At 45.7% G+C, this 21,738-nt stretch overlaps 1 protein-coding gene across 2 annotated transcripts; it reads left to right on the forward strand.

The window, feature by feature from the left end:
- The first annotated feature begins 3,055 nt into the window (after positions 1–3,055).
- LOC134396466 (zinc finger protein 239-like) lies at positions 3,056–11,055 on the forward strand. 2 transcript variants are annotated; one of them, XM_063122989.1, is made up of 4 exons: positions 3,056–3,098; positions 4,854–5,341; positions 6,212–6,338; positions 8,602–8,625. In XM_063122989.1, the coding sequence occupies exons 2-4, from the start codon at positions 4,922–4,924 to the stop codon at positions 8,616–8,618; spliced, it is 564 nt and encodes a 187-aa protein (XP_062979059.1). In that variant the 5' UTR covers positions 3,056–3,098; positions 4,854–4,921; the 3' UTR covers positions 8,619–8,625. The 2 variants fall into 2 exon arrangements, with proteins under 2 accessions (XP_062979059.1, XP_062979058.1); XM_063122988.1 differs by lacking the exons at positions 3,056–3,098; positions 4,854–5,341; positions 6,212–6,338 and adding exons at positions 7,590–7,736; positions 10,002–11,055 and having other exon boundaries at positions 8,602–8,701.
- The last annotated feature ends 10,683 nt before the right edge of the window (positions 11,056–21,738 follow it).

A 21,738-nucleotide genomic window follows, 5' to 3' on the forward strand; every position in this document is an offset into this window, starting at 1 on the left:
GGGTTAGAACTGATGGCTTCAAGGGCGCCTCCCAACTCTATGAGTCCATGAACATCTCTGAGCCCAGGCAGCAAAGACAGCCGTTAGAAATTGTTCGAATGCTCTGTTGGTTGTGGAGACAGAGTTTGGGAATAAGTAATTCTCCATCTTTTTCTCTTCCCTTTTGCCTTTTTGGCCCTTTTGACGGAGCAGCGGCTGGTGTTGATTCCGGCTTCCAGATCCACAAGATCTGAGTGGCAGATTCAGAGATCCTTCATGCATCCTGGTCCCAGGCCACTGCAGCATCAGGCATGTGGTACTGCTGAGAGTAGGAGGCTGTGTATTAACTCTGGCAGAGAACATCTTTTCTCTTTCTGGGGGTGTCTAATATGCTCCCCAGGAGAAAGTTCTCCAACTCTTTAGTTTCCTCACCAGACAACTCACTGTTTTTCTTGCTGTCCCAGAAGGAGCATTATGTGTTTTAATGTTCTTGTGTCCTCTTTTCAATTTTTTAGATTGTTGAGCTTCCTACACAGTCATTACTTCATTCACGCATTCTCTCAGCCATTTGAACATGTCTTCATTTCAATAGTTCTTCTCTAAAGGTTCCTGAATTAAATTTGAACACAACATTCAATCAATACTTCTGTTTCAGAAACCTCCCAGTTACATCCCTTTTCACACCTGAGGGGGAAGGAGTCCAGGGCCCGATCTACAGTCGTTGTGAAGTCGCTTCCATGCGCCTTGTCGAGACACACAGCCTTACTTTAAAATCGCAGTTTCCCGGCTTTTGAGCGCTGTTATTTACTCCGTCTTAAGTCAGTTTAATGCGTTCCTTCTTCCAACGTGTGTAACATTTCTTCGCTGTTTAGTATCCTCAGCCAACTGCGGAGACAGCTGGTGTCCAAGCCTTGTGGAAAGAGCACCTCGCCCTCTTCCTCTCCCCTCCTCACACGGTGCATCTCACATACACGCTCCATCTGTCAAACACGCACACACACGCGCGCACACACACACGAGCCCTCCATGACTCTCTAGAACTGTAATATGTGTTTACTCAGAAGTAAGACTCTCAGTTCCATTCTGGCCTTTAAATAAATAAATAACCCACTTACCCGAGAGTAAGCCCCACCAAACTCAATAGTCTTACTTCTGAGTAGACTTGCCTAAGCCTGCCCCCCCTCAAAAAAGTAATAAATGAAACTGTCCCTGTTCAGTGGAGTTTAATCAAAGGTACGTTCTTAAATTCCTTTGATCATGCGAAGCTGTGCATCTTCAAGTTCATAACCTACAGATCTGCAGGTTCCCTTACTCAAAAGTAAATCCCATTGATTTCATTTCATTGATTTCAACCCACTTGCAACGGAAGGGACAGCAATTTAGAAGAGTGTGAACCACTCCAACGAAATGAAACGAAAGAAAAAGTGCCAGAGATAGCAAAGAAAGACGCACTTCATTTAGGTGCATATTAAAAAAAACCGCGCACGGAAGCGACTTCACAACGACGTGAAGATCGGGCCCAACGCTCCCCACAGAAGAAAATTAGGAACTTTGGGAGTGGGTTTATACTGAGGCAGACCAGGGGGCCATCTATCCCAATATTGTCAGCACTGGCCAGCAGCAACAGGTCTCCAGGGTTACAGCCAGGATATTTTCCAGCCCTGCCTGGGAATCAGTTACCTACACTAGAGGCCTTCAAGAGGCAGCTGGACAACCATCTGTCAGGGATGCTTTAGGGTGGATTCCTGCATTGAGCAGGGGGTTGGACTCGATGGCCTTGTAGGCACCTTCCAACTCTGCTATTCTATGATTCTGTGATCAAACCTGGGACCTTCCGCACGCAAGGCAGGTGCTCTAACCACTGAGCTACTGTTCCTTCCTACAACTCTTTTCTTTCGTCCCCACACAGCTCACTCACTGCCCTGTCTGTCTCACCATCAATATGTTTAGGCTGCTTTCAAGACTGGGACCCTCTCAAAGTGGGATTTCCAAATGCAAACAGCACCCTGTGGATACAATCTGTGCTCTGATTGTTTCTGGTTACTTGCAGGCTCAATGGTGATTATTTTATTTATTATTTATTTATTTATTGCATTTCTATACCTCCCAATAGCCGGAGCGCTCTGGGTGGTTTATTATTCCTTATTATATTCCTTATTACATTTGTGGAGGAGAAGGTTATCAATGGCTACTACTCCTGATCATAGAATCATAGAATAGCAGAGTTGGAAGCTGCCTGCAAGGCCATCAAGACCAACCCCCTGCTCAATGCAGGAATCCACCCTAAAGCATCCCTGACAGATGCTTGTCCAGCTGCCTCTTGAAGGCCTCTAGTATGATGGTGATGGGCTCCCTCCAGGATTATTATTATTATTATTATTATTATTATTATTATTATTATTATTATTATTATTATTATTTATTTATATAGCACCATCAATGTACATGGTGCTGTACAGAGTAAAACAGTAAATAGCAAGACCCTGCCGCATAGGCTTACAATCTAATAAGCAGCAGTAGGCCTATGTGCCCCTGCTGCTGGGGAACATGGGCAGGAGGGTGCTGTGGCTTGTGGGTAGACAGGTGGTCAGTCACTGTGTGAAGAGAGCGCTTGGACTAGGCGGACCCTTGGTTTGATCCAGCCTCCGGGCTCTTCTGACATCCTCATGTGCACACAAGTGGGAGAAGCGGTACTGCTTGCTTTCACAGGGATAATACTGCCTTCGGGACAGGAGGGAGGAGAGAGAAGTGATGGGAAGCGGCAGAGAGGGAAGGAGATATTTGGGGGTGGAAGGGGGTTCATGCGGGGGGGGAGAGGGGCTGCCCCAGAGGCGGAGGGCAGTGGGCGTTTCAATGCTGCTGACATCCCATCCCATCTCTTCGGGCTCCACCAGAGGATAAAAGCCCTCCCTGGTCCCTGTGTCTCTGCAAGGAGCCCTTGGAAGAAGCTCTGTAGCCCTTTTGTGCCGCGTCCATCTAAGGGTTAAAGGGAACGAGTCCGGTGCTCCTAGAGCGGCCCATGGAGAGCAAGGGCTGGTTGAATGCGCTCACTTCCTACCTCCTGGGGGGTTTGCAGGGTGTCTGCAACCTCAGCCTCTCTTCCCCCTGCAGAGGAGCAGGTGGGTGCAAAATGCAAGGTGGTCCCAGGGGGGAGGGGAGGGGTGGAAAGAGCAAAATGCAAGGTGGTCCCAGGGGGGAGGGGAGGGGTGGAAAGAGCAAAATGCAGGTGGGTGCAAAATGCAAAGGGGTCCCAGAGGGGAGGGGTGGAAAGAGCAAAATGCAGGGGATTGCAAAATGCAAGGGGGTCCCAGGGGGGAGGGGAGGGGTGGAAAGAGCAAAATGCAGGGGATTGCAAAATGCAAGGGGGTCCCGGGGGGGGGGGAGGGGGTGGAAAGAGCAAAATGCAGGGGATTGCAAAATGCAAAGGGGTCCCAGGGGGGAGGGGAGGGGTGGAAAGAGCAAAATGCAGGGGATTGCAAAATGCAAGGGGGTCCCGGGGGGTGGGTGGAAAGAGCAAAATGCAGGTGATTGAAAAATGCAAGGGGGTCCCGGGGTGTGTGTGGAGTGGGTGGAAAGAGCCCCCCCCCAGGTCAGGAGCAGAGAAGGGAGGGAGCCAAGGGCAGGTTTGGGGAGGAGGGTGGGAGGGGAGAGGGAGAGCCCTCCTGCCCCCCCCCCCAGGTGGCTGACCCATTTTGGGTCCCTCCAGGTGACCCACACTTTGCATCTTTTCCCCTCCCCATAATTAGGGGATCCCAGGAAGGGAAGGCTGGAGAAAAGGGAGGGGGGCCTGGGAGGGACAGAAGCGGTGAGGATTCATCGCCTGCAGTGAATCTCATTTGAGGCCAAAAGGCTGTTATGGTGCCAGGCATGCACTGCATTTCGTTTTGCTTCCTCTCCCTCTTTTGTATTTAGTTACTAAGTACCAGGATCCTTATTCTTTCCTTTAATCTCTGGTTCAGATGACACTTTGGGCTTTGTGGTTAGCTTAACCGTGTCTAGCTGTGGTTAATGCTGACCACATGAGAAATGTTGTTGTTATTTATTTATTTATATAGCACTATCAGTAGATCATCCTCTTTCCAGAATGTTCCATCCCTTCTGACGCACTTGTTTATCCCAAAGCTGGACATGACCTCTACTTTCTTGTGGTCAAATGTCTGGTTTACTTCTCTGTTCTTCTGGTCGCGGGGATTTTCTAAACCACAACTCTGCCGTTGCATCACCTTGGACCTTTTACTCAGTTCTTTTAACAGGAAAATATACAATTGGTAGAAGTCACAACTTCTTACGAGTAATGTCTTCGAGGAATATCATATCATATTTCCCAATCCTATGTCATCAGGACTTTCCTAAAATAAGTATCTACACTGTTTGCACTCCGACTTGCCCTCTTAATATTAAAACATTAACCCCATCATTTCTTCATCCATTTAAAGCCATTCTATGCACCCAAAAGCCAACACATTCTCATAACTCCACTCTTACACATATTCAGTAAAATCTCAAATGAAGGGAAAAATCCTTCACTATCAACGGTTACTGATAGTGATGGCTATGTGTTACCTCCAGGATCAGAGGCCTACATACACTGGTTGCTGGGGAACATGGGCAGGAGGGTGCTGTTGAACTCACGTCCTGCTTGTGGGTCCCTGGTTGACAGCTGGTCGGCTAGTGGGTGAACAGAGTCCTGGACTAAACGGACCCTCGGTCTGATCCAGCATCAGGGCTCTTCTTGTGTTGATGTCTAAGAGTGGGTGGAAACTACAAGTCTGATTCCTGTGGATTGTAGGGACTCATTTGAAGCAGGTCCCAGGTATTACGTTAGCCATTGCTCTATCTAATTAATGCAACTGTGCATTTTAATACTTCTACAGCAGTCCTTACCTCAAGAAAGAAATTGGCTCAAAGCAAGGAGATGCTTTGAGTCCTGTGGGTAGCAGAGATGGAGAAGAGAATTAAGATGGAAGAGGAAGACTTTGCTGGTGCTGAGGAAAGAAGCATCCCCCGTACCATCCAGGAAGGGAGCCGTGCAGAGCCCTGGGAAGGAAGAGTGCAGGAGGACCAGCCTGGGAGCAGCACCAGCTCAGACACGGAGCGCCAGGGCTTCAGAGGGTTCTCCTACCTGGAGGCCGAGGGACCCCGAGAGGTTTGCAGCCAACTCCACCACCTTTGCCGCCAGTGGCTGAAGCCAGAAAGGAACACGAAAGCTCAGATGCTGGACCTGGTGATCCTGGAGCAGTTCCTGGCTGTCCTGCCCCCGGAGATGGAGAGCTGGGTCAGAGAATGTGGAGCGGAGACCAGTTCCCAGGCAGTGGCCCTGGCAGAAGGCTTCCTCCTGAGCCAGGCAGAGGACAAAGAGCAGGTGAGCTCCCAGGGAACTCGTTCTTAAAACTCTCCACCAGTGTCTCAACTTCTTCTTTTTGCACGTCCTCTATAGATTGTTGTCCTTAATGTGCAGAGCAGAGGGTCACGGGACACTTGACTGGGTTTGTGATGTTTTAAGGAAGGAGGGGACCCTTCTTTGACCACCAGCAGAGTCTTCCCAGCAAAACAATGATAGCATTTGTAGGCACCAAAGATGCTGAGTGTCAAGGAACGTCTAGGAGCTTCTGCCTTTTCTCCTGGTGGATTTTAGGAGGGTATTTCTAGTCCTATGAGCCCCAGTCCACCGATCCCAATGTGTGCCCCTGACAAAACGTACTGCAGGGCTTGGAAGGTAGAATAGCTTTGGGAGGAGAGCAGAATGCAAACAGATTGGCAAACCGCAGGCCACGGCCTAAACCTGACCCTTTCCCCCCCATTTCTGAGGCCCTCTTCATAGAATCATAGAATGGCAGAGTTGGAAGAGGCCTACAAGGCCATTGAGTCCAACCTCCTGCTCAATGCAGGAATCCACCCTAAAGCATCCCTGACAGATGATTCTCCCTTCCCTGTCTGGTTTCCTCATAGAATCATAGAAAAGCAGAGTTGGAAGGGGCCTACAAGGCCATCAAGTCCAACCCCCTGCACAATACAGGAATCCACCCTAAAACATCCCTGACAGATGGCTGTCCAGCTGCCTCTTGAAGGCCTCTAGTGTGGGAGAGCCCACAACCTCCCTGGGTAACATCCTTGTTCCAGGTACAGTTGTAATATAGATCATCTTTAGAAGGAACCCGGGAACGCAAACCTGATCCGTTTCTTTCCTTCTCTAATTCTTCTTCTCTGCCTGGGATCCTCCCTCCTGTTCCAGGTCCAGGGGATGTTGGCCAAAGCATGCACAGATTTCCCTGAGACAGAGAAGGCTCCGCCGGGCACCACACAGAGGCCGCTGTTCACATGGATCTTACAGGAGGCTGATGGCGGACCCTCCTCACTGGGTAAGGATTAGTGGGATATATTTCACCATGGTCTCTGCAACGGCACCGACCTCACCCAGAAGGCCTTGCCTCGCACACCCTTCTCAAGCTAAACACTACCTCTTGAAAAGCCTGAGGAAAGGGTAAAACCAACGCAACCTCTCCCCTATATGTGAGGAAAAAAGGTAAAGGGTTTTGGGAAATAGGTTCTATTACTGAGCTACTGAACTGCAGGTGTATTGTTAGATGTTTTTACACTGTGTAATAGAGCAGGTAATAAATCCGAGGTGACGCGTGGTTTGTGGTAACAGAACAGAAAGTATATGTGGTAAGTATATTATACTTAATAAGTATATATTATGCTTGGCTGGAAATTGGTAAAAGACAGGCACAGGCAGTCTTTTAAACAAACTAAGTGGCAACAGCCGACAGAAAGCTCTGGCGTGGGCTGGTCCATGAAGTCATGAAGAGTCGAAAGCGACTGAACGAATAAACAACAACAAACAACAAAGCAAGAGTTTATCAACAGTAATTTTAACAAACGTTCAGACCCCCGCCGTATGTAAATGGCGGCAGGAGAGTTTCTGATTCTGATTAATTATCTTCCTCCCTCACTATCTTTTCTCTTCTCTTCCTTTAATCTTTAACCTTGAGTCTTTTGTTGGCTGCCCTTGCTATACAAGACTCATATTTCAGAAGCTGCAGGGCAGTTTTACAATTACCGTGAGAAAAACTGTGAGAAAAACCAGAGCTCATGGTTTACATGCCAGCGTCTGTCGCCCAGAACACAAAGTTTATTGAAATTTCACAAATCTTTAGTATTTCAATTTAGATCAAACCTGCCTGTTTTTATATTCAAAACAACAATCCCAAGTCCCTTAAAATTCTATCTCTTCTCACTCCTCACACCAAACATTCTCATGAAGCACAAGCCAGACTAAAACTCCCAGACTAAAACTCACAATCCCCTCAGCCAACCTTTTTATACTCCTCCCTCCCTCTCTCTCACTGCATCACTAGCTGCGCCCACTCAGTCAAACGTTCTGCACTCACTAGACGTACAAACTCCAGACATACCTAAGGGACAGAAAGGTGGGTATCGCCACAGCCTCCCTCCCTCAATTACGCCTGAACTGCATGATCTTCTTGAGCCGGATTTTGGGGCGGGGGAGAGAGATTCTTTTCTCTAGTAGCTTTCTAAGCTGTTCAGAAAAGTTGTTTCGTAATGTGGACAAAGCCTGATTCTGCTCAGAGAACAAACGTGCAAACTGCTTTTGAAGTACAACGTCTCTTCCTGCCGTCTTTGCCTTCTTCATAGGAAATGGAACGTCCTGCAGGGACGGAGAACCGAAACTGGGGGTTCCTTCTAGGCCTCCTTTCTATGGTGGAATAAATGCAGCTTCTGGGCTGCCGGAACAGGTAGGGGAGTCCTGGGTGCCTCTGTTCACCTACACAGCTCTCTGGCCCTGAAATAAAACCTGCCCCTTTCTCTTTTGCTCCTGTCCAAGGTGACTGATAGGAAAGCTTTGAATGATGGTCATAGAATCATAGAATAGCAGAGTTGGAAGGTGCCTCTTAAGGCCATCGAGTCCAACCCCCTGCTCAATGCAGGAATCCACCCTAAAGCATCCCTGACAGATGGTTGTCCAGCTGCCTCTTGAAGGCCTCTAGTGTGGGAGAGCCCAAAACCTCCATAGGTCACTGATTCCATTGTCAGACTGCTCTAACAGTCAGGAAGTTTTTCCTGATGTCTAACTGGAATCTGGCTTCCTTTAACTTGAGCCTGTTATTCCGTGTTCTGCACTCTAGGAGGATCGAGAAGAGATCCTGGCCCTCCTCTGTGTGACAACCTTTTAAGTATTTGAAGAGTGCTTTCATGTTTCCCCTCCATCATCTCTTCTCCAGGCTAAACATGCCCAATTCTTTCAGTCTCTCTTCATAGGGCTTTGTTTCCAGACCCCTGATCATCCTGGTTGCCCTCCTCTGAACACGCTCCAGCTTGTCTGCGTCCTTCTTGAATTGTGGAGCCCAGAACTGGACGCAATACTCTAGATAAGGCCTAACCAGGGGCGAATAGAGAGGAACCAGTACCTCACATGATTTGGAAGCTATGCTTATATTAATGCAGCCCAAAATAGCATTTGCCTTTCTTGCAGCCATATCACACTGTTGGCTCATATTCAGCTTGTGATCTACAATGTAGCATTAGATCCTGCAGAAGAAGCTCCAACCAACGTTTACAGATTTTTTTGGTTTGTTGCATTAAAGCGATTTCTTCTTTCAGGCTCTGGTGACTTTTGAGGAGTGGGCGCTGCTGGATCCAGGCCAGAGGGCTTTGCACAAGGGATTCATGGAGAAGAATCATGGGATCCTGGCCTCTCTAGGTAAGGAACGGAACCCCTCTGGATAAGGCCAATACCTTGGATTTGTTTTGAATTTCCCCCCGAACACTGGAATGCACAAAAAAAGTGCTGGTTGTTTTTTTTTTAAATCCAGTTGATTGTACATCAAGACCTATTACTTTGCAAACATTTAAGTGTCTCATTTTGAAGTGGGTTATAATTTCCAGGCATACAGAACGCTAATCAAATTTGCAGATGACACAAAATTGGGTGGGATAGCTAATACCCTGGAAGACAGAAACAAACTTCAAAATCATCTTGATAGGCTGGACTGCTAGGCTGAAAACAACAGAATGAAATTTATTAGGGATAAATGCCAAGTTCTACATTTAGGAAATAGAAACCAAAGGCACAGTTACAAGATCAGGGATACTTGGCTCAGCAATACTACAAACGAGAAAGATCTTGGAATTGTTGTAGATCATAAGCTGAATATGAGCCAACAGTGTGATATGGCTGCAAGAAAGGCAAATGCTATTTTGGGCTGCATTAATAGAAGTATAGCTTCCAAATCATGTGAGGTACTGGTTCCTCTCTATTTGGCCCTGGTTAGACTTCATCTAGAGTATTGCATCCAGTTCTGGGCTCCACAATTCAAGAAGGATGCAGACAAGCTGGAGCGTGTTCAGAGGAGGGCAACCAGGATGATTAGGGGTCTGGAAACAAAGCCCTATGAAGAGAGACTGAAAGAACTGGGCATGTTTAGCCTGGAGAAGAGAATATTGAGGGGAGAAATGATAGCACTCTTCAAATACTTAAAGGGTTGTCACACAGAGAAGGGCCAGGATCTCTTCTCGATCCTCCCATAGTTCAGGACATGGAATAATGGGCTCAAGTTAAAGGAAGCCAGATTCCAGCTGAACATCAGGAAAAACTTCCTGACTGTTAGAGCAGTACAACAATGGAATCAGTGACCTAGGGAGGTTGTGGGCTCTCCCACACTAGAGGCCTTCAAGAGGCAGCTGGACAACCATCTGTCAGGGATGCTTTAGGGTGGATTCCTGCATTGAGCAGGGGGTTGGACTCGATGGCCTTAAGAGGCACCTTCCAACTCTGCTATTCTATGATTCTATGATACAAATACACACACATATGTTCAGCTTTCTCTGTATAGATAGATGTGTGTATGTGTGTAATAGGTTCTATTGATCATCGGAGGATATTTAAAAAATTTGGAAGCATTTTCCTCCCCACTAAGTAATTCTTTATCCTGCTAATCAAATCAGCAAAGCATTGAGTTTGTTCTGTGATTTCAGGAACATTCCTCTTTTTATTCTTTCAGCTGATTGCAGGGAGAGCGATGAAAATGGCGTACACCAGAGGAGGAAAACTGAAGTTGAAGAGAAATGGGGAAACAAATCCATCTCTATCGAAGGGTTAGATATCCATGAAATTCCAGTACTAGAAGAATGTTTTGAAGGAAGTACAAGGAATATTCACAATGCGGAGAGACCGTGGGAATTTTCTGAGGATGTCAAGGGTCAGCAGATACACTTTACCAAATGTCAGAGAACCGACATAGAAGAGAAAATATTTCAGTGCTTGGAGTGTGGAAAGCAATTCAGTTGCAAATCGAACCTTAACTTGCATAAAAGAATCCACACAGGGGAGAAGCCCTATCAGTGCTCAGAGTGCGATAAGAGTTTCGCTTGCAGCTCTGACCTTAAGCGACATGAAAGAATTCATTCAGGGGAGAAGCCCTATGAATGCTCAGAGTGCGGGAAGAGCTTCAGTCGGAGCGGCCACCTTAAGCTGCATCAAAGGACTCACACAGGTGAGAAGCCCTTTCAGTGCTCTGAGTGTGGAAAGGGTTTCAGTTGCAGCATGAACCTTAAAAACCATCAGAGAATCCACACAGGCGAGAAGCCTTATCACTGTGCAGTATGTGGAAAGAGTTTCACTCAGAGCGCGCATCTTAAAGCGCATCAAACTGTCCACACAGGCGAGAAGCACTATAATGTTTCTCCCCTTCCATCTATGTCAGACAGCTCTTTCTCAGACAACCACAAACCTCATTAATTTTTGGTCTTTTACGCTAACGGAGGACATTGAAAATATAAAATATTTTCTGGCTGAGTGCAATAAACTTTTAACTATTCTGGCGGAAATTTGCAAAAATCTTTGGCTGGGATCTGGAAAAGAGGCCCTTGGTTTGGTGACTAACTATAACAGACTGCCTACAAAAGGCATAAATTTGCCAAAAAATAAGTTGCACAATAAAGACGACAGCAGAAAGCAAGTCACACTCATGAAAAACAGCAAAAACGTATTTCAAAAAATCAAAAATCCAATTACAAAAAAAAATGGATTCCAAGAAACTTTTCAAATTTCTTAATTCCCCCCCCCTTTTTTTTCTCTGTATTTTAATCTTATATCAATTTTTGCTGCCTGGTTTTATCCCAGTTGTGCTTTTTATACTGTATTTTGTATTTGTGCTTTTAATCTGTTGGTTGTTTTATTATGGTTTTAATTTTTGTGAACCGCCCAGAGAGCTTCAGCTATTGGGTGGTATAAAAATGTAATAAATAAATATTTTTTTTTAACATTTTATTTTATTTAAACTGATACAAAAAAAGGAATGAATACAAACAATCCCCTAACAATTACCGTATTTCTTCGATTGTAAGACGCCATCGATTGTAAGATGCACACTAATTTCAGTACCATCAACAGGAAAAAAAAAACCCTAAGACACACCCGTGATTATAAGACGCACCCTGTTTTTAGAGATGTTTATATGGGGGGAAAAGTACGTCTTAGAATTGAAGAAATACGGTAATATCAAACCAACAGTTATATGAATATATATACTGTGTGTATATGTGTGTGTGTGTGTGTGTATGTATGTGTATATAAGAGGAAAAAATAAAAGTTGATTGATACAACTTCTACGGGAAGGAAGCTTAATCAAAATAGAGGGGGGAAATTAAAAGGAAAAGAGAAGACAAAAAAGGAGACAAAGAGAAATTCCTTAACAACAGCCAAAACTTTTGTCAAATTCCTTAACAACAGCCAACACTGAAACCCAACCAGAAGGTCGGTTAGCCCTCTATTATCCTGGTTTACTTCCCTTCTCGTAGAGGGCGTCATGATGTTCTGGTTGGGTTTCAGTGTTGGCTGTTGTTAAGGAATTTGAAAGTGTTGTCAAAGGTGTGCTTTTGGCAGTCCGTGACAAATAAGCTATTATTAGAGCCCAAAGACCACTCTAGAGCAAGATTAATGTTGGTCACCCCAATCCTCCCAGAATGGGCCTCTTCAGTCTCCTCAGTCCCCTTTTCAGCCTCCTCGATTCCCGACTCATTGCCTGCTCCTTCAAAGAACTGTGTGATCTTTGTTTGGATTTTCCGTTTCTTACGTCCCCCCGTAAAGGAGAGGGTAGGAGGGAGTCCAAGCATTTTATAGCCAGTCCTGGTTAATACCATCTCTTTATTGGGAGCTAATTACCTGCTAAAGAATTGGCATGGGGCAGAGGCAAAGGCAGAGGCAAAAGACAAAGGCTGGCTAGGGGTGATTTTAGCGACTTTGAGTCAACTCCATTGGAAGTAGCAGCAACTTAAATTCCTGGCTGGTGTTCTAGCACTTTGCTTATAGAATCATAGAATCATAGAATAGCAGAGTTGGAAGGGGCCTACAAGGCCATCGAGTCCAACCCCCTGCTCAATGCAGGAATCCACCCTAAAGCATCCCTGACAGATGGTTGTCCAGCTGCCTCTTGAAGGCCTCTAGTGTGGGAGAGCCCACAACCTCCCTAGGTAACTGATTCCATTGTCGTACTGCTCTAACAGTCAGGAAGTTTTTCCTGATGTCCAGCTGGAATCTGGCTTCCTTTAACATGAACCCGTTAGTTTTTTATAGTTGCCACAAGTCATGGAGACTAAAGGTTTTTCTAGGGACACTTTTCGCCTTATCACTCCCCAGGATTACATAATATAATTTGCTGACCCTTGTCCACAAATTTTTCCCTTCAAAAATCTAAGCTTTTCTGACTTAGCAAATTATATTATGTAATCCTGGGGAGTGAGAAGGACAAAAGTGTCCCTAGAAAAACCTTTAGTCTCCATGACTTGTGGCAACTACAAAATCTGTTGATAGAAGTAGCTGAGGTTTCTACATGAAATGTTTCAGTAATGCATGGGTGTTGTTCCCGTTTTGTTATTTTTGAAAAAGAACTGTATATTTTATTATACCTCCTGACGAAGGACGATACGTCCGAAACGTTGAGCAGAGCATTTTTAGATTTAAAGAATAAAGTAGTTTTTAATACATTTATCAAGCACCAGAGTGATTTCTCTTTTTAGCATCCACGCTTATTGGTGCGTTTTCCCCCCCTACATCGGCATACCATGTACAAAAGGGCAGATCTGTCAGCGCACCTGGGACGAGTTGCAAGATCACATAAGAGCAGCTACCCACTTGACCATTTTAACTATCCCAAAGTATAGGAAAGCGTTTACGCTAGCCAAGGTTAATATGGATGGCAACCAGGATGATCAGGGGTCTGGAAACAAAGCCCTATGAAGAAAGACAGAAAGAACTGGGCATGTTTAATCTGGAGAAGAGAATATTGAGGGGAGACATGACAGCACTCTTCAAATACTTAAAAGGTTGTCACACAGAGGAGGGCCAGGATCTCTTCTCGATCCTCCCAGAGTGCAGGACACGGAATAAGGGGCTCAAGTTAAAGGAAGCCAGATTCCAGCTGGACATCAGGAAAAACTTCCTGACTGTTAGAGCAGTACGGCAATGGAATCAGTTACCTAGGGAGGTTGTGGGCTCTTCCACACTAGAGGCCTTCAAGAGGCAGCTGGACAACCATCTGTCAGGGATGCTTTAGGGTGGATTCCTGCATTGAGCAAGGGGTTGAACTCGATGACCTTGTAGGCCCCTTCCTACTCTGCTATTCTATGATTCTATGCCACTTTCAGCTCTGTTGGAAGGAAGACACAATAGTAGCCCATATTGTGAGCGTTTATGCCCCTGTGAAGTTGGTGTGGTGGAGACTGTGGGCCACATACTCCTGTACCGTTCCTTCTATCGTAATTTTCGGTATATTTTTATTACCCCTATTTTACAAAGAATACTTGGGAAACCTGATGTGTTTTATATAAATTATCTCGTGGTCAATTAGAATTCAGAAGTAACTGTTAAGGTGTCTAGATTCTGTGCTGCTGCAATTGCTTGTCAGCGTGGGAAGATGCTAAATTTCTGATAATGTTTTAACTTGTTAATCTCCGTATTATTGTCAGTGGGCCATGTGCAATTTTGTATTGTTGCTTTTATATCATTGCATTTACAGTGTTACTCTATTCTGCTGGTCTTGTGACCATAATAAAATTACTGCTACTACTTGCTCTGAGTGTGGGAAGGGTTTCATCAATGCCATCAGCCTTAAACAACAGCATCAAATAATTCACCCAGGCACTCAAATTGTTTTGCTCCTTGAGGCAAAAAAACGTACAATAATAATACTTTGTTGTATTTATTTATTTATTTATTTATTTTATTACATTTATATACCGCCCCACAGCCGAAGTTCTCTGGGCGGTGTACAACAATTAAAAATGGTAAACATTAGAAGTATAAAAAATTTAAAAAACATAAAAAAGTATAAAAACAACAGTATCCATTTAAAAACAACAATTCTGGGGTCCATTAAAAACAAACTTAACGTTGTTAAATGCTGTTAAAATGCCTGGGAGAAGAGAAAAGTCTTGACCTGGTGCCGAAAAGATAACAATGTTGGCGCCAGGTGAGTCTCATTGGGGAGATCATTCCATAATTGGGGGGCCACCACTGAAAAGGCCCTCTCCCTTGTTGCCATCCTCCGAGCTTCCCTCGGAGTAGGCACTCGGAGGACGACCTTAGATGTTGAGCACAGTGTACAGGTAGGTTCATGTCGGGAGAGGCGTTCCATCAGGTATTGTGGTCCCAAGCCATGTAGGGCTTTATAGGTTAAGACCAGCACCTTGAATTGGGCTCGGAAACATATAGGCAGCCAATGCAAGCGGGCCAGAATCGGTGTTATATGCTCAAACCTCCCTGTTCCAGCTATCAATCCGGCCGCCGCATTTTGCACAAGCTGTAGCTTCCGGACCGTCTTCAAAGGCTGCCCCATGTAGAGGGCATTGCAGTAATTTAATTTGGAAGTTACCAAAGTATGGACAGCTGAAGCTAGGTTATCCCTGTCCAGATAGGCAGGGCCAGTGCTACCATAGAGGCCATTCAGGTGGCCGCCTAAAGCTAGGGTGACCATATGACAAGATTTGCCCGGATTTGTCCGGGTTTTTGATGGCAAATCCAGGAGGGGAAATCCGGATTTTTTTTCCAAACAGCAGCTCTAATGGGAATTAACAAAAATGCTTATAACTCTGTCAGTTTTTAAGATAAAGACATGAAACTTGGCCCAATGGTAGCGCTTAGGAAGGGCTTTAGTCATACCAAATTTGAAACCGATCCGTTCATCCATTGATTTTTTAGGAATTTTTTAAAAATTGAGGTTTTAAAATTATTATTTTTAAAATCGTAATTTTTAAAGATAAAGAGATGAAACTGTGCACCATGAAAGGATTTAGGTAGAGCTTTAGCCACACCAAGTTTGAAACAGATCCGTTCATCCATTGATTTTTTTAGGATTTTTTTAAAAATTGAGGTTTTAAAATTATTATTTTTCAAATCGTCATTTTTAAAGATAAAGAGATGAAACTTTGTACCATGATAGGATTTAGATAGAGCTTTAGCCACACCAAATTTGAAACAGATCCATTGATCCATTGATTTTTTAGGATTTTTTTTTAAAATTGAGGTTTTAAGATTATTATTTTTAAAATCGTCATTTTTAAAGATAAAGAGATGAAACTGTGCACCATGAAAGGATTTAGGTAGAGCTTTAGCCACACCAAATTTGAAACAGATCCATTGATCCATTGATTTTTTAGGATTGTTTTTAAAAATTGAGGTTTTAAGATTATTATTTTTAAAACTGTCATTTTTAAAGATAAAGAGCTGAAAGTTGGCACCATAATAGCTTTTAGGTAGCGCTTTAGCCATACCAAATTTGAAACAGATCTGGGGGCAGTAGCAAACCCTGTTAACAACAACAGCAGCTTGCAATGAGTGAAGATACAGTCAGAAAAGATATTTGAGGGAAGGGGAGAATGTAACACACAGACTATAGCAAAAGCTTCAAAGTACAGCAAAACCTACAAAAGTAGGAGTGAGTGAAGTTAATTTCAGATACATTGAATCTCTCACTTGTTCTTTATTTCAGTGATTTTAACATTAAGATCTTATGTAGAACAGATTTGTCTTAAATGTGTGCTGTAAAATCAGACATGTGACCAAGGCTATGTTTGGGTGGGCACGCCCCCTTGCTACTGGGCACGCCCCCTTGGGGGCGACCATGTTGTCCTCCTTTTTGGTTTCCAAAATATGGTCACCCTACCTAGAGCGCCAAGGTAAGGGGGGCGCCGAACACCGCACCCGGAAGCCGCTCTCCCACAGTGGCTCTGAGAGGGCAGCTTCTGGGCGCGCTGTTCCGAAGCCGCCCGCCCGCCCCAGCGTCCTGGCTTCACTTCAGCTGGGTGCCCACCCAGCTGAAAAGAAGCCACGCCCACGCCCACCCCCCACTCCAGCGTCCTGGCTTCGCTTTGACTGGGTGGGTGTCGAAGCGAAGCCAGAACGCTGCGTAGGGGGGCGGGCGGTTTCGGAATGGCATGCCCGAAAGTCGCTCTCTTAGAGCGGCTTCCAGCCAGGCGCACAGTTCCGAAGCCGCCCCCCACCCACCCCACCACAGTGTCCTGGCTTCGCTTCGGCTGGGCGGGCGAGATGGCACCCCGTGCCCAGGTATGCTGGGGTGGGGCTGGGTGGGTGAAAGCAGGGCGCAAAATAGCCTTGCAGATAGGGGCGTAGCTAGGCCACCAACCGGAGTTGGTAGAAAGCACTCCGTGCCACCGAGGCCACATTTTGCATGACGCCCCAAAAATCAGCTGTGTGGGGCAGGCGCCTCAGTTTCTAAAATGGGTGTCAAAGACCTGGGTGAGGAAAAGAAGGAGAAAGACACATAGAATCATAGAATAGCAGAGTTGGAAGGGGCCTACACGTCCACCGAGTCCAACCCCCTGCTCAATGCAATACATCTTATAGTTTGTTTGTGTAAAGCTAAATACAATTCAGAATTTCTCTTCCTCACCACCCTCCGCTCCTGAGAATTCCCCAAGACATGTTCAGGGTAAAAAAAAAAAAAGGGAAAGATCTCTCTTAACATACTAGAAGCCAATGGGGTCAACCCATGAAGCTGATCGGAGGGAGGTTCAGGAGAGATCTAATTCAGGACTTTTCCCACACTGGACAGAGTTAAACTATGGAACTCACTACCACAAGGTGTAATGATGGCCATATTTTTGGATGGCTTTGAAAGGAGGTTGGATACATTCTTGGAGGAGAAAGATATCAAAGATCCTCCAGTATCGGAGGCAGCAAGCTTGCATATACCAGTTGCTGGGGAACATGGGCGGGAGGGTGATGTTGCTTGTGGGTCGACAGTTTGTGTGAACTGAGTGCGGGACTAGAGAGACCCTTGGTCTGATCCAGAACGGATCTTAGGATGTTGTCACGTGTACACAACTGGGAGACGCGTTACTGCTTGCTTTGACAGTGATAATACTGCCTTGCACATGTGGTGGAGAATTGAGATCAGACGTCTGAAGTTATGGGTTGTATTTGCAGAAGTGTCTGAGGTAGGGAGGCAGAGGAAGGAAGGAGGAGTTAAGGGTTGGGGTTCATGCCAAGGAACTGGTTGCCCAGTGCCTCTCGTGGAATGATCCATTCCATTGAGAAGCGCTATGAATGCTTTGTATGAAGAAAGAGCTTCCGTCAGAAGTTACAGACTGTAACTTGCTTCAAAGAATTAAATCAGGAGAAAAGCTTCTCTCAGTGCTCGGAGTGTGGAGTCCAGGACATTCTTCTTCCTTTTATTTTTGCTCCAACTTGTGAGATGGGCAGTCTGAAGATGGCAGGTGGGGGTGGGGGCAAGTAACCCATGTGAACCGCCCAGAGAGCTTGTGAACCGCCCAGAGAGCTTCGGCTATTGGGCGGTATAAAAATGTAATAAATAAATAAATAAATAAATAAATTGTTATGGTCAGATTATTTTATTTCCTGGTGAGATTTGAACTCACTGCATTTCTTCACTCCATCAGGGATGGAGATCCCATTCGGATGGTCCATCGCACTTGACTGTTGGAATCCAATGGATTTCTGAACTCTCTTGGAGATTTTCCAGTGGAGAGAGCTGGTGATCCAGCCGAGGCTCTAGCCTCGCTGTGGGACAGTGAAATGTGGAGGGCCTTCGGCGTGTTTGCCCCTGAGTGCCCTCTTCAGCCCTGTAGATCTCGCTCTGCTCCTTGGTATTCTGGGGAGCTCCAGTTGATGTAATAGGCTGGATGTGAGCTAGCGTGCAAATGGTGTAAGACTCTAAGCGAAGACAACCGAACACGCTCTAGAGCACGTAATTGTGCCTATTTATTTATTTATTACATTTATATACCGCCCCCATAGCTAGAGGTCTCTGGGTGGTTTACAGAAATTCACACTACTATTCTTTTGTTAAATAAGCAGGTGACAATTATCTTTCTTTTGTGTAACTAGAAATTGTCCTTCCAGCACACACACACCCAATTCTTTTGCAAGATCTTTAATACTCAAGTTTATAACTGCCCTGGACCACCACAGTTCCCCTGGATTTTAAAGTTCTTCTCCTTGTATAGAAATGAAATAAATAAATAAATACATAAATTGTGAGATTCTGAGATCTCTTTCCTGTTGAGCTCTTGTTCTCCTTCCCTAAGTTCAAGAGGTCCCAGTTAATGTCCATCCTACATCCAAGAACCATCACTGCCTCTTCCAATTCGAGAAAGAGCAGTACAGAAGGACTGGTAATCTGTTTCTCTTAACTTTTACTCTTTTCCTTCTTTATTCATAGAATCATAGAATAGCAGAGTTGGAAGGGGCCTACAAGGCCATCGAGTCCAACCCCCTGCTCAATGCAGGACTCCACTCTAAAGCAATCCTGACAGATGGTTGTCCAGCTGCCTCTTGAAGGCCTCTAGTGTGGGAGAGCCCACAACCTCCCTAGGTAACTGATTCCATTGTCGTATTTATTTATTTATTTCATTTCTATATCGCCCAATAGCCGAAGCTCTCTGGGCGGTTTACAAAAATTATGAACCGCCCAGAGTACAGTCCTGTACTGCTCTAACAGTCAGGAAGTTTTTCCTGATGCCCAGCTGGAATCTGGCTTCCTGTAACTTGAGCCCGTTATTTCATGTCCTGCACTCTAGGAGGATCGAGAAGAGATCCTGGCCCTCCTCTGTGTGACAACCTTTTAAGTATTTGAAGAGTGCTATAATGTCTCTCATCTTCTCCAGGCTAAACATGCCCAGTTCTTTCAGTCTCTCCTCATAGGGCTTTGTTTCCAGACCCCATCCTGGTTGCCCTCCTCTGAACACACTCCAGCTTGTCTGCGTCCTTCTTGAATTGTGGAGGCCAGAACTGGATGCAATACTCTAGATGAGGCCTAACCAGGGGCGAATAGAGAGGAACCAGTATCTCACGTGATTTGGAAGCTATACTTCTATTAATGCAGCCCAAAATAGCATTTGCCTTTCTTGCAGCCATATCACACTGTTGGCTCATGTTCAGCTTGCGATCTACGACAATTCCAAGATCCTCCTTGTTTGTAGTATTGCTGAGCCAAGTATCCCCCTTCTTGTAACTGTGCATTTGTTTTCGATTTCCTAGATGTAGAACTTGGCATTTATCCCTATTAAATTTCATTCTGTTGTTTTCAGCCCAGCACTCCAACCTATCAAGATCCCTTTGAAGTTTGTGTCTGTCTTCCAGGGTATTAGCTATCCCACCCAATTTTGTGTCATCTGCAAATTTGATCAGCGTTCCCTGCACCTCCTCGTCCAAATCATTAATGAAAATGTTGAAGAGCACTGGGCCCAGGACTGAGCCCTGCGGCACCCCACTCGTTGCCTCTCCCCAGTTTGAGAAGGTTCCATAGATAAGTACTCTTTGAGTCCGATTCAATACTATGGCAATTCCCTCTACCCTCCCCTTCTACCCTAAAGACAATTCCCAGCTACACAAGCTTAGTTCCTTTTGTTTTGGTTAGAATCACACTAGCTTGGTCTTATACCTTCAACACAGTAAAATAATCTGCAAACATGTTTAGAGGCACATGTCAAGTGTGGTAGCATCACGCACTTGGTTATTTCCCCCCTATGCATTAAACTAACATCTTTAACATTTGCCCAAACTGTACATTATAATAATGCTGAATTATTACAACCCCAGCTGATGACATTTTTCAAGTTACATTTGACCAGCAATCTAGAACATAGATTGCTTCAAATTTTACATGTTCTATAAGTTATTTATTTATTTATTTCATTTATTTATTTTATTACATTTATATACCGCCCCACAGCCGAAGCTCTCTGGGCGGTTTACAACAATTAAAAATGGTAAACATTAAAAGTATACAAAATTTAAAAACCATCAAAAACATAAAAAACAGTATAAAAACAACAGTATCCATTTAAAAACAACAATTCTGGGGTCCATTAAAAACAAACTTAATGCTGTTAAAATGCTGTTAAAATGCCTGGGAGAAAAGTCTTCACCTGATGCCGAAAAGATAACAATGTTGGCGCCAGGCAAGCCTCATTATGGAGATCATTCCACAGTCAGGGAGTAACCACCGAAAAGACCCTCTCTCTCCTGTTGTCATCCTCCAAGTTGGAAAAAGCCCCCCTCCTAGAAAAAAAAAACCCTCCTGGAAAAAAAAAACCCTCCTGGAAAAGCCCCCCTCCTGGAAAAAATCCTCCTAGAAAAGCCCCCCTCCTGGGAAAAACCATCCTGGAAAAGCCCCCCTCCTGGAAAAAAACCCTCCTAGAAAAGCCCCCCTCCTGGAAAAAATCCTCCCAGAAAAGCCCCCCTCCTGGAAAAAAATCCTAGAAAAGCCCCCCTCCTAGAAAAGCCCCCCTCCTGGAAAAAAATCCTAGAAAAGCCCCCCTCCTAGAAAAGCCCCCCTCCTGGAAAAAACCCTCCTGGAAAAGCCCCCCTCCTGGAAAAGCCCCCCTCCTGGAAAAAAACCCTCCTAGAAAAGCCCCCCTCCTGGAAAAAAATCCTCCCAGAAAAGCCCCCCTCCTGGAAAAAAATCCTAGAAAAGCCCCCCTCCTAGAAAAGCCCCCCTCCTGGAAAAAATCCTCCTAGAAAAGCCCCCCTCCTGGGAAAAACCCTCCTAGAAAAGCCCCCCTCCTGGAAAAGCCCCCTCCTGGAAAAGCCCCCCTCCTGGAAAAGCCCCCCTCCTGGAAAAAACCCTCCTAGAAAAGCCCCCCTCCTGGAAAAAACCCTCCTAGAAAAGCCCCCCTCCTGGAAAAGCCCCCCTCCTGGAAAAGCCCCCTCCTGGAAAAGCCCCCCTCCTGGAAAAAACCCTCCTAGAAAAGCCCCCCTCCTGGAAAAAACCCTCCTAGAAAAGCCCCCTCCTGGAAAAAGCCCCCCTCCTAGAAAAGCCCCCCTCCTGGAAAAAGCCCCCCCCCTCCTGGAAAAAGCCCCCCTCCCGGTCCGCGTCTCTGCCAGGACTCCCGGGCGGAGCCTCTGCGGCTCTGTGGCTTCTGGCTTCGCTGTGCGGATTCAATCTTAGGGTTAAAGGAGCGAAAGGCTGCTGGGTCCTAGAGGGGCCGGTGAAGAGCCAAGGCTGGATGAGGCCCCTCCCTTCCGCCCCCCCCCCCCACTTGGCAAAGTCGTCTGGGATTTTCCCCCTGCGTGCCTCGTGGGTCCCACCTGCAGCCTCTTTTCCCCTGCAGAGGAGCAGGTGGGTGCAAAAGGCAATGGGGTCCCAGGGGGTGGAGGGGGTGGAAGGACCCCCCCCCCCAATCAGGGCAGGAGCAGAGAAGGGAGGGAGCCAAGGGCAGTGGGGTGGGAAGAGAGAGGGAGCCCCCTGCCCCCCCCCA

Source organism: Elgaria multicarinata, chromosome 3, assembly GCF_023053635.1.
Source record: "Elgaria multicarinata webbii isolate HBS135686 ecotype San Diego chromosome 3, rElgMul1.1.pri, whole genome shotgun sequence".
In the NCBI taxonomy this organism is placed as follows: Eukaryota; Metazoa; Chordata; class Lepidosauria; order Squamata; family Anguidae; genus Elgaria; species Elgaria multicarinata.

What these genes read in the sequence shown, in the direction of transcription:
- LOC134396466 (XM_063122988.1), top strand. Translation starts at nt 8,668, where the DNA reads ATGGAGAAGAATCATGGGATCCTGGCCTCTCTAG. An exon ending in TGGGATCCTGGCCTCTCTAG is followed by an intron (nt 8,702 to 10,001) that starts GTAAGGAACGGA and finishes TTATTCTTTCAG; the next exon opens with CTGATTGCAGGGAGAGCGAT.